General features: G+C 38.1%; 3 protein-coding genes and 1 pseudogene across 4 annotated transcripts in view; 2 read left to right on the top strand and 2 right to left on the bottom strand.

Annotated features, from left to right (window-relative positions):
* Positions 1 to 15,359, bottom strand: part of LOC129721742 (centrosomal protein of 135 kDa) — a 96,739-nt gene that overhangs the window by 58,520 nt on the left and 22,860 nt on the right. The gene's annotated exons all lie outside the window — the stretch shown is intronic.
* Positions 1,505 to 2,705, top strand: LOC129721749 (luciferin sulfotransferase-like; annotated as a pseudogene).
* Positions 3,064 to 4,760, top strand: LOC129721747 (sulfotransferase 1 family member D1-like). The gene is made up of 5 exons (XM_055674666.1): positions 3,064 to 3,519; positions 3,578 to 3,926; positions 3,990 to 4,095; positions 4,156 to 4,228; positions 4,285 to 4,760. Exons 1-5 carry the CDS (start codon positions 3,188 to 3,190, stop codon positions 4,415 to 4,417), a joined length of 993 nt encoding a protein of 330 aa, XP_055530641.1. The 5' UTR covers positions 3,064 to 3,187; the 3' UTR covers positions 4,418 to 4,760.
* Positions 13,153 to 14,920, bottom strand: LOC129721748 (luciferin sulfotransferase-like). The gene is made up of 4 exons (XM_055674667.1): positions 14,060 to 14,920; positions 13,552 to 14,006; positions 13,418 to 13,493; positions 13,153 to 13,350 (listed from the first exon to the last, which is right to left on the bottom strand). Exons 1-4 carry the CDS (start codon positions 14,383 to 14,385, stop codon positions 13,230 to 13,232), a joined length of 978 nt encoding a protein of 325 aa, XP_055530642.1. The 5' UTR covers positions 14,386 to 14,920; the 3' UTR covers positions 13,153 to 13,229.

The raw sequence follows: 15,359 nt of genomic DNA, 5'->3' as shown, positions 1-15,359 counted from the left end.
ATCTTTCTACCCATTGTAAATGTCTTGAAATATAATACTTGGAATGTGTAGAAACTATTTTGGAAGTTGTTTCATAAATTTGTGGCTGAAAAACGTTCTTTACATTAAGTATTTCGTCGTTTTCATATCACTTCTTTGTACTTTACAACCTTCAAAAAGGTATTACTCAAAAATGTACCGTACGATGTTTTGAAATTTCAATCAGAGATTCTGGACGTCATAACAAATCTAATGGTGTACTCAGATTTTTCGGTGCATTTTTTTATAATAACGGTCTGTGGGAGCACCGTGGGTGGTGTCCATTCACGTCGTCTGTGCTAGGAATGCTCGCATGTAATTGGTTCATTATTCGCGTAAAGTTGTCATTGAAACTTTTTATCAATTTTACCGCTTAACAATGAAATAAGAGTGATAACTAGCATATTACAAAATTGTTATACATTTTATCTATCCAACAATATACTGGTTATTGTTATCCATCATGTGGTTATACTGTTATAACCATTTGAAATCTGACGCAACATTTGCCAGTTTCGTTTCTAATTTTACAAAATGCATCCCAGTATAGTAAACAAAGACGTAGTCCCACGTCAAAAGTAGGTTTGTAAGTTTAAGGGTTTTCATGTCGCCAAACAATCGCTTCAGCTTCGCTAACAATTTTCCGTTAAGCCCAAATAACGTAATTTCCATCTGTAAACTTTGCTTAAGTTCGTTGAATCCTCGCTGGTGTTTGATTTCTAGAAAACTTCTCAATCACTGATTCCAGCTCTTGCTACATTTCATTAGAAACTTGAGTGTCCAATACTTTCAGTTTGTTGAAAAGTGAGTTAAGCGTACTGAATGTTTTGGGCAGAATATTTCTTCGGGCTAATATAAATGCTATTAGCGAATATATACTCAAAGCTCTGTTTGTAAAGCAAAGCCTCTTCGCTTATTTTTTATCAAATATATTGGCAATGCCACTACACGATGCAAATTACTATAACTATTTTTCGTAGGCCGAACAATGTTTCAAATCTTTTTGGAATTGGTATTACCATTGACTAGAGAGTAGGATTGCGTGTAAGAAATTTTATTGTTTTTTGGCCACTCGCCGGTTTGCTGTTTCGGCGCATAGGATAAAAAGAACAGTAAGAAATATACCTCTAAACTTCGAAAAACATACCCTGTCCCAGCATGATGGTTTTGTCCAACTAATTCTTAAATCATCTTTTCAAGAAATCTTATTTCGTATAGTTAGATTTTATTCGTTTAATGTGCAGTCTGTTTTTCATTTTTAGGAATAGGAAATCCTAAACAGCAATTATCAAATCCTAAACAACAAAGCAACTGGTAAGATAATGTCTGCTGCAATAGAAGAGTTCACTCAACGAAAATAATAACAATTTTGATACTAAGTTTGTTGCCTGTTATGCATTCTACTGTACTTTATCTTGCGCCACAACGTTACTTACCTTCGACTTCACTGCTAGCCTAGTATCACTCACAGCTGCGACATCGCGAAAGCCACAAAAAATATTCTCTCACACACTAATGGACCCAAGTGAAAAGGCCGGTGTTCTTACCGATATCCACAGTGAACAGATCGAGATTCGCTTGAACGATACAGCTGATCTTCCGGTCGGAGAACGTAAGCTAAAGCCAGCACATTGTGTGCTAACGCCTAGATACCTCCAAGCTGCGGAACGCATTCGGAACCTTACGGTGTATGAAGATGATGTCTGGATCGTCACCTTTCCGATATGTGGCACTACTTGGACCCAGGAAATGGTGTGGCTGCTCGATCACAACCTGGACTACGAGAAGGCTCGCAACGTGAACGTGCTAGCGCGTTCCGTATTCCTAGAGTACGAATAGTGACTATTCCAAAGCATTCGTTAGCTTTAAAACAATCCCATTATAGGCTATTCTGGGTGGTAGATGTTTTACCTGGAGGTGACACAATCGCGCAAGTCGAGGCACTTGCGAGGCCACGCCATATCAAGTCGCATCTACCGTTGGCTTTTCTGATAGTTCTAATAGTTCTGATAGTTTATTGTGCTAGAAATCCAAAGGACGTTGCCGTGTCCTATTTTCATCATCATCGACATATCCAAGGATTCCGCGGCACAATGGAAGATTTTCTCGACAGAATATTGGCGGACCGGGTATTCTGGTGACCACAGGTGAAGCATGTCCTAGATTTTTGGAACATTCGACGCTTGGAGTATGTTCTGTTTATTAATTATGAAGATATGAAAAAGGTAGGAGAACGCAACGCATGACAAACTTGTGCTATTCTAAAATGTTTTCCTTTCTAATAGGACATGATGAGCGTATTGAGGAAGCTGAGCGCATTTCTTGGGAAAACTTATAACGATGAACAGTTGGTCGAGCTTGCCAAGCATCTATCGTTCGATGTCATGAAAAGTAAAGCAAAATTGAAAAAAATCAGGAAAAAAAATGTCTAATCGAAGTTTTAATACACTTCAGAAAATCCTTCTGCCAATAACTCTATAACAATGCAAGAAATAGCCAAACATACTGGAAGAACCATTGAGTTTTAGTGAGTACAATTTGTCTGCCTGTTGTGCAGTAAAACAATAATATTCGTTTCCTCTCTCTAAAATAGATTCCTGAGAAGAGGGCAGGTAGGAAGTTATAAGGATGAAATGCCTCCTGAATACGTGGACCGACTGGAGCGTTTTGTGCAAAAAGAATTGGAGGGAAGTGATTTTAGATATCGAGAATAAATTTTATGGTGTGTTTTCAATCAAATCTTTTTCAAATAATAAAACAGTTTCGAATAATGTCTTTTTTTTAACACCCCACATAGTCGCTTTTCATTTTCTCATCCGAATGATTCGTGTAAAAACACAATGATATGCAGCAGGTGCGAAAGATATACAGATATACAGCAAGGTGCGAACTACAGTGTCACTCTGACGAGTTTGTTTTTATTTAAAACCGCTTATCTGTTATAACACAATTGCATGCAGCGCTGAATGCTGTTGTAGACCTCCAGCACAGCGAGTGGGGAATCGGCACAAGCAAAATTAGAGCCTTGCTATCAAGCAATTGTTTGGTAGACACAGATAAGATTACCTCTTGCCCGAAACAGCCGATTTCAGATTTCCTAAGACAAATTGCTCATTTGAGTTTCTGCTAAGTGCCACAGAAGCAGTAATAGCGTCCAATCCGTCCAATCATGTTCTCTCACAAACTAATGGAATCGGAGCTGGCTGTCGCCGTGAACACCGAGGCTCACAGCCAGCTAGTGGAGATCTTCCGGAACGATACGTCAGATCTGCCAGACGGTGAACGCAAACTAGAGCCGGCTCATTGTGTGCTAACCACTCAATACCTTCAGGTTGCGGAACGTATCCTGAATCTAACCGTGTACGAAGATGACGTTTGGATCGTTACATTTCCCAAGTGCGGTACAACTTGGACTCAGGAGATGGTTTGGCTCATCGACCACGATCTGGACTATGACACAGCCAGTAAAATCGATCTTACCAGGCGATCGGTGTTTATGGAGTAAGAAAAAAAAAGCGTAATATTAGCATTACTATTATTTTTTTTTTTTCAAATTCAGAATCGGTTGGTTCTTCAAAGCTTTTCCTCATGATACAATCGCCGCCGTAGAGAACCTCCCCCGGCCGCGCCACATCAAGTCCCATCTGCCGCAGGCTCTCCTACCCAAACAACTTTGGACGGTAAAACCGCGAATCGTGTACTGCGCTCGCAACCCCAAAGACGTTGCGGTATCGTTTATGCACCACTATCGCCATCTTCACGGATACAATGGTCCACAGGAAACCTTCCTGGAGGCACTACTAGCCGAGCAGGTGCTCTACTGTCCTCAGATTAAGCACGTGCTGGACTTTTGGAATATTCGGCACTTGGATAATATTTTGTTCATCCATTACGAAGACATGAAAATGGTGAGAAGCAGCCAATCGTTACTTGCAATAAGTTAGCGAAAATTATGGTATCATATATTCTAGCAAATGACGGATGTACTTAAAGAGGTGAGCAATTTCTTCAAAAAGTCCTATACTGACGATCAGTTGAAAAAGCTAGCTGAGCATTTATCGTTTGCGGTGATGAAAAGTACATCCCTTGACCGTAACAAACATGTCTCAAGTTATTGACAATCAAAAATATTTCTAGAAAATCCATCAGCGAACAACACTCTACTGCTGGAGGAGTTAGGAAAATTAACTGGAAAGAAAATTGAGTTTGAGTATGTGACGCATCTATTATCTGGTACTACGTTTAGTTAAAATCGTTTATCTACAGATTCATGCGTCGAGGAGAAGCTGGATGCCATAAAGACGAACTCACTCCGGAGTATTTGGAACGATTGAGGGTCTACATTGACCAGCAGTTGCAAGGAACTAACTTCAAATATCGCGAAGTATCTTCGATTTAAATGAAGAAAAAATCTTGTACTCAACAGTTGCAGCGTTTATAACTAATTTACCTCTTCAGTAAAAAAAACAAGAGATGCTGTTATGAAGCTTATTCAGAATGATATTTCCGACTTAAAGTAGAAATTGAAAACATAATCAATAACATGCGGGATATCCTAAACTCAATGCCGCTGATCTCGAGATATGATACGGGTCTAACAAACCAGTCGTCGTATATTCGAGTTCCGGTTTGGAAGAGACTGTTAGTGTCAGTAGCATCATAGCACTAGTTCCGCAATTGTCTTGTAAATTAACAGCTGGCCGCGATGTATGTGTAAAATAAAAACAGAGCCAAGTTCCGATACAGCACCAAGGCGTTGCTTTTTATTTTAAACTCAATTATTATGTTATGCATTTTAGAAATGAAAACTCGGAAAGGTTGACAAAATGATTTCTTATCAACGATGTCTATTTTATAAATGCATTATATATCATCGTAGCTCGCAGCACCAATTCTTTAAAATTTAGGAGAAGGAAAATGTATGGTAACTATTGCTTTATCAGAACCTTGTGTAGTATCCAAGAGTAACCATTATGCCAGACAAACTTCCTAATCTTCCAGATATTTTATGAAGTGCCAGAATTTCTATGTTGAGCAATTTGAAAAAAAAAAAAAGATTACGAATATTTTCAAAGCCAGAACGTTGTGAACATCTTCGGTTCAGTTCAGTTTTGAATGATAATTGTGTCCTTCTGAAAAAAAAATTCTACTGCAAAAAAGAATATAGAAAACCCTAATAATCCGAAAAAAATTCCAATCCTATTTTTAATAGGAAGAGAAAACTGCAAAAGGGAGCTTCCATAAATGACGTAGTTTTTCAGGTTTTTCTGGATGGCAACGATTGGCAAGAAACTGAATATTTTACGTTCAGCATAACTCACAGTTTCCCATAGTTTTGCTTCGGGTCTGGCAGTTAATGCGGAAGTTTACAGTACTCAATGCTTACCCGAAGTCTCCAGGTTTATACAGAAGTTCCACGAAGTTGTGTTTTGGCCTGACTTTGCGTCATCACATCACGCAAAGAAGTCATTAGACGAAATGAACCGCTTTAAGACACATGTGGTACCCAAGGATTCCAACCCTCCCAACGTTGCGCAACTACATCCAATCGAAAAATTTTAGCTAACTCGAAAAGAAGGATCTATGCAGATAATTTTTTGGCCAAAAATACTGATGAACGACGAAGAGTGTACTAGAAAATATCCAAACAAGTTTTTTTCGAGTGCTATGGTTAATGATTCAGCTACCTACTGCAAAGCAGCTAGCAAAGGTGTAAATTCATTTTTGTAAGTGACAATAATAATTCATCTTGCAAATAAAAAAAACTGTTCGAAAATATATGTATTATAGTTTTTGATTCAGCTCACTTTCTGCAGATTTTCGGATTAACGCGGGTTGAGAACTAAAAACGTTTAAGTGTTTATTGAGTAAAAAAATATCGGGTTTTTTCTAGAGCCTTTTATGGTGGTTTATATTACGCGGATTTTTTAATTACGCGGTATTTTTTACGCGGATTTTTGAATTACGCGGTTTTTTACGAGGTTTGTAGAAAAAAAACCTGACTGTATATTAACTATTTCCAAAATTTTGTGCAAATGAGGAGTTGAAGTACTAGCGAATTTAATTTGCACATATAAAAGCGGTATCACTGAACAGGAATAGAACAACCGCTATGCGGCGCCTTGGTCCAACTGACAGCAATAGTCTCTCCTAAACCGAGACTTGAACCTACGACGACTGTCTTGTAAGAGCATCGTACTCGAGATCACCTTGGAGGAGTAACACGTCTAAGTCTAGCGCGAAAGTACTGAAACTTTAATTTGTGTTTTCCTAAAAAGGACAAATTGTTAATCAATAGAGAGTTGGAGATGATGCTGATCGTATCTCTGTGCTACCCCGACAGTGGGGATTAAGGCACTCGGACAATGCAGTGGAAGCTGTTTTCACACTAGAAATTAGACGACTGGCAGATGTTTAATGCACTGTTGAAAAATTTTATAAAAAATTGTTTTTTTTTAATTATAACTTTTCAGTTTTGTTACTTCATGTTCGAACAAGCATCTAAATTTAGCTAACATTGGTTCTTTTTTTATTTTTTACCTAGATTTTTTTTTTTCTTACGGTGTGTATTTTTTTAGAGCGACAAAAATAATACCTAATCCTTTTAGGTCCCCATGGTTCTGTGATTAGCGATGTCGATCGACTAGCTCTCCCACACGGTTGCGATATCGGGTTCGATTCTCTTGATTTTGCCTCCTTTGCCATTACCAGACATTCCGGAACAACGATGTGATGATGAAAAAAACCGTATGATTATCCTAAATAGGGGAACTGCTCCATTATTCATCTCATTAAGCCGATATTCACGAGGAATGCACGGATTAAACACCAAATTTTCACGAAATCAATGAAAAAAAAGCTAAATATGCTAACGTACTCATGTGGAATCGTAAAATTAGCTAGATTTATGCTGAATTTTGTAAAACAAACCATTTTTCACAATGCTTCGATATCCATCTCAAAACTTGAATCACTGCTCAATTATTCATCTCACGATGCCCCTATACTCATCTCACTGTTAATCATGAATGAATCACATTATCATGAATTAACGTAGTGGCAGCCCGTCGTAGTAGGTTACCTAGATCCGCTGCAGTTGTTTACGTGCAAAATATGGTAACCTAGGTAACCACTACAGTGCTGTAGATTTATGTCAATTATGTCGAAATAATTCAACATTTTCAGTATGATATTTTCGTATTAACAGAAACTGATTTGGCAACTCTTGACGCAGTGAAAACAGATGAAAATACAAACAGATGAAATTTAGGAATTGCAGAAATTCATCTCATATATTTCTGCTAATTCAAGCTTGTTTTAGGAAATTTGAGGTGAACATTTCAAAGATTAAAGTATTCTTAGTGTAGTGAGTGATTTTATTTAGTGATAAAGATTAAAAGTGGTCCGCTAGAGATGAAAAAACTTTGGTTGGCTGCTGAACGAGTCCCGTTGTAGCCGTATAGAACAATGCGCGGATTTTGTTTTTTGAGGTAGGTGATTGAATTAAATGAGTTTTCGAGTGCTGATGCCCGACTATAATATCAAATTTAGTGCTTTCAAGTGAGTTTTTGATGATTATACTTTATGAGGAATCTAAAGTGAACTAAGAAGAATCCATTCCATGGATTAGCAGATTAGTTTGAGAAGAAAATATGCGTTTTTTCCTGTTTTCAATTGTGTTTACATGTTGAATGAGATGAATATACGGGCTGAGATGAATAATGGAGCAGTTCCCCTACCTACGGTGAGAACTTACGCAACAACTTAGCGGCGCGGCGTAGGTGGTGGAATGGAGGAATTCGAAAATGGGGGAGCATGCACTATTTGTAGGTATACAGACGAACGTTGAGCGCGAAGCACATTAGTTTTGCTGATGTTCGTGAGTTTTCTCGAAAAAACGTAAGCTGACATTAGCTTCCGAAATCATGTGTACACCAGTGTTGCGAAATTTCGACCCGGTAAAATGAAAATGATACAACAACAATTTCACTCTCAGTGTCACCCATGTCAGTTCTCAGTGAAAATAAGCATCTACATCCTCAACCAGCATTATCGCTGTCAAGAAAAAAAAAATTTTCACTTTCAGCTCGCTCATGTTGAAATTGATATTCGTTGTTTTCTGAAACTGAAAACAACGAATATCAATTTCAACATGAGCGAGCTGAAAGTGAAAAACAGTGAAAATTTGCAACACTGGTGTACACTCCCATATACTCTGTTACTCGCGTGTACTCCTCTACTCGCGAGCACGACAAGCCGAAAAGAATTGTTTTAAGACGCATTGCGATGATGCGGAGAGACGTTCGATAGCCTACACGTTTCAGCATGCGATATGTTACTCTATATAGATTCTCTACCCCACTCTTAGCGAAGCAAAACTGCTTAGCAGCAATTCAGCTATATTAATCGCATGCGCTAGTCGGTGAAGGAAGCATTTTCATTTTCAAGCACTCATTTTTACGAGCACTCCTAGTCAAGTACTTTTAGTCGAGTACTCAGAGTACTAGCGTACTCAAATTTCTTACGAATGCTAAGGAAGTGGGAGAGGGGGATTTAACAAAGTCTTATGTGAGATTAATTTTTTTACAAAACAAAAAAAAAATTTACAGGATTCAAAAAAAATAAAATTAGTTGAATTATTCCTCGCTGCGATCTTAACAGTTGAATTTTGGAAAAGCAGTGAATTAACCGTCGCTGTATGATTATGTACTTTACTTCATTTCTACGTTTATACTTCGAAAATGTTTTTTTCCTAAAAAGAAAATTTTACGTAAGTCTTGGGGGGACGAGAGGGAAGTAATGCAAAATCATACTAAGCCTTATTATGGGAGGAAGGGGAGGAGTCGAAAATTTCTAAAAAACATAATTTATGGATGACGCCTAAGCAACGAGTGGCAGAAAAATAATAGCTACTTCAATTTTATAATTTTGAGCCGCTAAAAAGTACTATGGAAAGCTTGTTAAATGTATCGTTTTGGATTGTCACTTGACGATGACACGGGACGATTTTAGTTCTGCCGTTAATTCTTCGCACACACTGCAATTCACACTCACACACACACGCTACCAGACACACACAACTAACTTATAGCAGTGGCCAAATGGCTGGAAACAAACGCGACAGAGATTCAAATAGAATCACTAACATTTCCGGTCATGTTTAGCAATGCTGTGCAGTGCGGTCCGCTGGTTTCGCCTGTTGGCGCAGACAGGACCAGGCTGTGAAAGGCTGCGATCAAAATGCAAAATGATTTTGCAATCCTCGCCTGCTCAGCTTTGCTACAATGGAATCAGCCGCTTGCTGCAGTGCGGGTCAAACCATACTACTGAGAATGATACTTCCGATGGGCGTACATCTCGTTGCGAGCAGAACAACTAATTGTTTAGAAAGTCAAATCGTTTGTATACTTTAGTGTCGCCTTGGGAAGCAGTTAGTTCATAGTTGTTCAGTTTGATTTAAACTGATAATCAGAGTTTCGTCTGATATTTGACCATGTTTCCAACTTTGATTGCGTTTAACATGGTTCCACATTTTTATTAGTACAATAGTTAGCGTCACAAAATCACAATTTTCCACATTTTGGTGGACGTACAGCTAATTTTTCAATCGATTCCTGAAAGAATAAAGAAAATCTGTTGAAAACTGAGTGAGTTCTAAGCATTTGAACATGGAAAATTTCGTGAGGCTTCCTTCGTTTTCAGTTTTTACGGTTGTTCCCCTGTGTTATCGTAAGACATAATTCTACTTAAAAAAAAGTTTTCGATATAACACCAAATCTCGATGTATTATGCTTTTTAAGACATTTGGCATCCAAAAAATTTTTCGATATCGACAATTTTACTAACTCATCCTGTGCATTTTTTCATCAGTCAAAAAAGAGAAACTTTGAGTGTTTTGAAGACAAACCTTTTGAGGCCTGATTCAAAACGAAATTCCCTGCCACTTCAATATATATTAGTGTGGCGAAAAGGGATCGATTTTCCAGAACCAAGTTTTTTTGGTTCTTTTCAGGGCCCAAAACAACCCTAAACTTACCGGAAGTCTATTGGTTTTGTCTCCGCTTGGCGCATTGCATTTTAAATTTGTATGAAAATTTATATGGGAAAACCTACTTTTTTGCATTTACCTTTCTAGAGAGCTCAATAATACTCGAATAATGCACTACATTGTGTTAAAGTATAGTATTTAGGATACCTAACAACTTTGTAGAAGACACTGAAGAGCTAGGATGTCCTCAAGAAGAGCTATAGCTGTTCAATGTTGAGTATGTCGATTTAAATGCAGAAAATCTTGTTTTATGCCAACATTACCAATGTACCGGCGCCAGTAGGATTCCCATCAGAAATAACCTGTCGTAACGAGTTTATACACTCAGCTGGATCAAACAAACAAATTCAGGTCCATGTTCTAGGCGTAGGTAGGATCTACAACGTGTTTTAGAGGTTACTTCTGATGGAAATCTGACTAACTCCGATACACTGGCAGTGTTGGCAGAAAAAAAGATTTGCAACATAAATTTCGACATACTCAACTTTGAACAGCTCTAGTATTTTTTTGGGACACCCTAGCTCTTCAGTGTCTACGGCCAAGTTGTTAAGCATCAAAAAACCTACCATTTGAAGTCATGAAACCTATGGTTTCAGCCATTTTGAAATCTTTAGAATGGAAAATGCAAAAAAGTTGGGTTTTCCATACAAATCTCCATATAAATTTGAAATGCAATGCGCCAAGCGGAGACAAAACCAATCGACTTCCGATAAATTGAGGATTGTTTGGGGTCCCAAAAAGAACAAAAAAAACTTGGTTCTGGCTTTCCGCTATCAAGTTTCGTTTTTTTCATATAACGATCCCCCACCCTAATATATATTTATAAACAATTTTCACGCAAAAAATCCATGCACCATAATCGACGAAGCTTAAGACCACATTTCCAACACAAGCGTTATCATCATTGGTGGCACAGTCGCCGTGACATGGGCCTATTTGCCACACGATATAATTGCTATAGTCAATTGGATTGTCTCGGATATTTCGAGTTTAAATGGAATTCTTATTGCTACCTATTTCTTGAAGCTACAATTTCAATTAAATTTATTTTCCTCGAAAATAACTTTTTTAAAAGGCTTTCAAAGTTACCTCGTTGCAGAAAATTAAAAAAAAAATAAGAACTTTTGTCCAACTAAGATCGAAAAAGTTTCAGTTCAGTTTAAATTTAGTTTCAGTTATTTCAGTTCTGTTTCAAAACATTTTCAATTGAATTTTGGTACAGTTTCCGTTTTGTTTAGTATCAGTTCATTTTCAGTTCAATTTCTTTTGTAATTGTAATTTGTAATTGTGTAGTATAGAATCTCCAGTGTATACACCGTCCATGCTATACTAGTAGAATAGTGGAGATGGAACAATAAAGCGATCAGGCGGATCAAAATAGTATTGTCCAACTTACTGATTTAAGACAGAACGGCAATACTAGATTTTTGCACGAATCATTGTAATTGAGCATGACATCGTGCAACCCTCAAGCACTTCCACTATCTCATTTCGAGTAAATCACTAGCCATACATAATAAGACATTGGTTGGGATATATGCACTTGTAATGCATTTTAAAAATTTGATAAAAATAATAATAATATTAAAATAACAATAATAATAATAATGATAATGTCTGACTCATTATTGTATAGAAGAAGAGAAAAGAGAAAAAGTATATACTAAATAATGGTACACTAAAGCCTCTGCCAGGCCGAACGCCAACGCGAGCGATCGGGCGAAACTCCTGCCGTAGGTCAATCAACAGCTCTACTTCCCGCCCGACCGCCCGGGTCGGCATCAAGCATGACAGAGGCCTAATGTCTCCCCTTACGCCGTTTTTCTACGCTTTTTTACGCGGATTTCGGAATTTATGCGTTTTTACGCGCTATTTCCTGCATATAGAAAGACTTCAGTAATGTCAGTATGAAATCAACAAAATATATTATGAACTCAACAACTCAAAACTCACAGTTTCGAGAAAACTGTTTTTGAGAATCAACGTCGAAAACTTTTTTCATTTCCGTGAAAACTTCAAATTTTAAGACTTCCGATTTTAATTGAACCTGTTCAGGTCGATAATGAGCAAGTTATACAAGTTGTAATCTCATTTTGTGGTCTTTTTAGAACATTTTAAATTTGAGCCATAAACGCACATCTCCTTAAAACTCTGGATTTTTTGTGAATTTTGAAACGGGTCTTTGTGAGATAAAATTTAATCGTATTTAGCATCGTTTGCCACCGAAAACTCAAAATTGCAAAATTTTGAGCCGCGCCAACACCGAATCTAACCGACGATTTATTTCTAAGGAAAAGTAGAAAAAAAAGAAAGACAATACAGAAACAAAAAAAGAGAGAAGAAAAAGAAAAAAAAGCGAAAAAACAAAAACAACAAAACGGTGGTTTGGTCCACGTGTGAGATCCATTCTTCAAAACTAGCCTTTTGTAAAATAAAAGCATATTTTAATAAGTAGAAGCATTCTCCCACATAGGAGATAGCCAAGAGAAATCATAATAGGAAAAAGGAAAAGTAACAGATGGCCAATAGAGATGGTCGGGTTTCGGGTTTTTAAACCCGAAACCCGAGCCCGACCCGTACCCGACGGGTTCGGGTCGGGTTCGGGTTTGAAAATTTTCGAAAATATCGGGTACGGGTCGGGTTCGAGTTTTGTGAAAAAAATATTTTCGGGTTCGGGTCGGGTTCGGGTTTGAAAATGTCGGGTTCAGGTCGGGTTTGGGTATGAAAACCCGAAACCCGACTATAAAATCTATGAAATGTCGGATTCGGGTCGGGTTCGGGTTTCAAAGAAATAAAATTTTCGGGTCCGGGTCGGGTTCGGGTTTGAACGAAAAAAAAAGTTTCGGGTTCGGGTCGGGCCCGGGTTTCAACCGAAAAAAAAATCGGTTTCGGGTCGGGTACGGGTTTGAAAAACATCAAACCCGACCATCTCTAATTGCCAACTCTCTTCATCTCCCACTCCCATCCGCCACCCGGGAGTACGCTTCAGTTTAGTTTCAATTTAGTTTCAATTCACCGTTATCTTAGTTACTTATTATTCATCAATAACTCAAATTTAACATAATTTGGAAATTTTCAGTTTATCAACAATTACTTGAACAAAAGATGAATTACATTTGCTTTACATCACAAAAACAATGGAGGCGACTTGGAATGCGATCATCTAGTGACTGAAATCAAAATCATTGCCTTCTAGTTTCTGTCTGATGTACTCCTCGAATCGTTCAATATAATCAACGCTCAGTTCGTTCTTATAATCACCAACTTGTCCTTTTCTCATGAATCTGGAGAGACGAGAAGCGAATTTTATGAATTAGAAAATTCAATATGCCGAAATATAGTACTACTCACTCAAACTTCTCACCACCCCTTCCGTTCATTTGCATCGCTGCCGCTACCATTTCAACGTTGTTGGTTGCCGGATTCTCTGTGAATGCATAAAGAAATTAGCCGAAAAATATATAATTTGAAATACTGCAACTTACTCTTCATTTCATCAAAGGACAAATGATGAAACAGTTCCGTGAGTTGTTCCTCGGAGAAGCATTTCCGAAAGAACTGACTGACTCGCGACAGCACCCCAACCAGATCGCGTTTCATTTGTTCGTAGGTCAAAAAGAGCACATTTTGCTGGTCACGAATGCGCCAAAAATCGAGCACATGCTGTACCTGCGGACAGTACATCACCTTATCAGCCAACAGCCCTTCGAGAAAATTTTTCTCCGTTCCGCGGTAACCCATGATCATCTGGTAGTGGTGCATGTAGGAAACTGCCACATCCTTGGGATTCCGTGACACGTAAACGATTCTAGGCTTCACCGTCCACAGCTGCTTGGGGAGCAGGGCCATCGGCAGATGTGACTTAATGTGACGAGGCCGTGGAAGGTTGGCGGTATTCGAAATGCTATCCACTGACAGGTTGTTAGCGATGGCACCAATTCTGCTTAGTTTGACAGTTAGTTACAAGTTCGGATGAAGAAATGTATGACTTACTCGAAATATGCCGAACGACGGTTCAGATTGATTTGCTTAGCTGTGTGATAGTCTAAATCGTGATCCATCAGCCAAACCATTTCCTGTGTCCACGTTGTGCCACATTTCGGGAAAGTAACGATCCAAACATCGTCATCAAACACCTCGAAATTTCGCACTTTATCAGCAAAATGTTGATATTTTTCCGGCAGAATACAAGTTTTAGATTCACTATCGAGACGGGGATTTTCAGAAAGGTCTTCTAACTTTACTTCGATAAACGTCGGAGCTCCCGGACAGCTGAGCGATTTCACGAGTTCACAATTTAACGGCTTGAATGAAAACATTTTGTTTTGCTTTTGTCTTCGATAAGTTTAACGACCGTTTCGTCTCGTCTACGTCGATAGACTGAACGCAATACAGACAGAGTGACTCGGTTAGCAGAAACTTTCAATTGTGACCTTGAGGACTGCTACTGGTTAGCTGCAGAAATCTATTGGACGTCGTAGTGCCGCAGTGTTGATTTGCTTGGTTGAGTACAACATAACTTTAACACGAACAGAATGAATCGTGGTTTTGATTTATTGACATTGGAATTGATAATTTATGTTTTATTTTTTTTATAGTGACTGGAATGATGCTTATCTAGAATCCAATAGGAAAGCCGACTAAGAGATGTCATTATATGGATATTGATTTATCATTCAGGATCACGATTGCTTTCTCGAAAAAGTATTACAGCAATGACTACATTTAAATATTGAATCCTAAGAGATATCTGGATCTTTCGGCTAATAAGATACTTATAACATAAACCTGAAATTTCTTAACGGTTGGTTGAATCATGGAAGTACCATCGCAACAATTTGTAATGATTCGACATTCAAAACAAATATATTTAAAACAATAACATTTGATTCAAAATGATCCAAAACTCATGAAAAATATTTTTTTCTCTAGTTGAATTCGAAACAAACTAATTTCCTCTAGTTTCGTTGAAAGTATTTCTAAAACGACCTCTTTAAATACCACTCATAAGAACTAAACTATCCTCTGAACTTTCTAATACTAGTTTCTATTGTCATATGACGCAATACCTGCTATTTTCTAAGAGTCAGGTAATTTACAATTAAATTTGTAGAAGCCAATCTTTAACACGGCATCGATGAGACCACACTCGACCGACGCCGTCAGGCAATGCAACTAAAGCGAGCAATCGCAAACGCGTCTATCGCTTCCTAACCCAAAGAGAGGTCATTTACTTAAGCGAAGAACCCGCTGGACAACTATATGGCTGTGTACAACTATTTGCAGTCAATGC

Source organism: Wyeomyia smithii, chromosome 2, assembly GCF_029784165.1.
Source record: "Wyeomyia smithii strain HCP4-BCI-WySm-NY-G18 chromosome 2, ASM2978416v1, whole genome shotgun sequence".
Taxonomy (NCBI): Eukaryota; Metazoa; Arthropoda; class Insecta; order Diptera; family Culicidae; genus Wyeomyia; species Wyeomyia smithii.
This window is presented reverse-complemented; position numbering and strand designations above follow the sequence as displayed.

Coding starts and splice junctions, on each gene's coding strand:
- LOC129721748 (XM_055674667.1), bottom strand. CDS start 14,385: ATGTTTTCATTCAAGCCGTTAAATTGTGAACTCGTGAAATCGCTCAGC. Junction 13,494..13,551: donor GTCCTTTGATGAAATGAAGA/GTAAGTTGCAGT, acceptor ATGCATTCACAG/AGAATCCGGCAACCAACAAC. Junction 13,351..13,417: donor AGGGGTGGTGAGAAGTTTGA/GTGAGTAGTACT, acceptor TCGTCTCTCCAG/ATTCATGAGAAAAGGACAAG.
- LOC129721747 (XM_055674666.1), top strand. CDS start 3,188: ATGTTCTCTCACAAACTAATGGAATCGGAGCTGGCTGTCGCCGTGAAC. Junction 3,927..3,989: donor ATTACGAAGACATGAAAATG/GTGAGAAGCAGC, acceptor CATATATTCTAG/CAAATGACGGATGTACTTAA. Junction 4,229..4,284: donor GGAAAGAAAATTGAGTTTGA/GTATGTGACGCA, acceptor GTTTATCTACAG/ATTCATGCGTCGAGGAGAAG.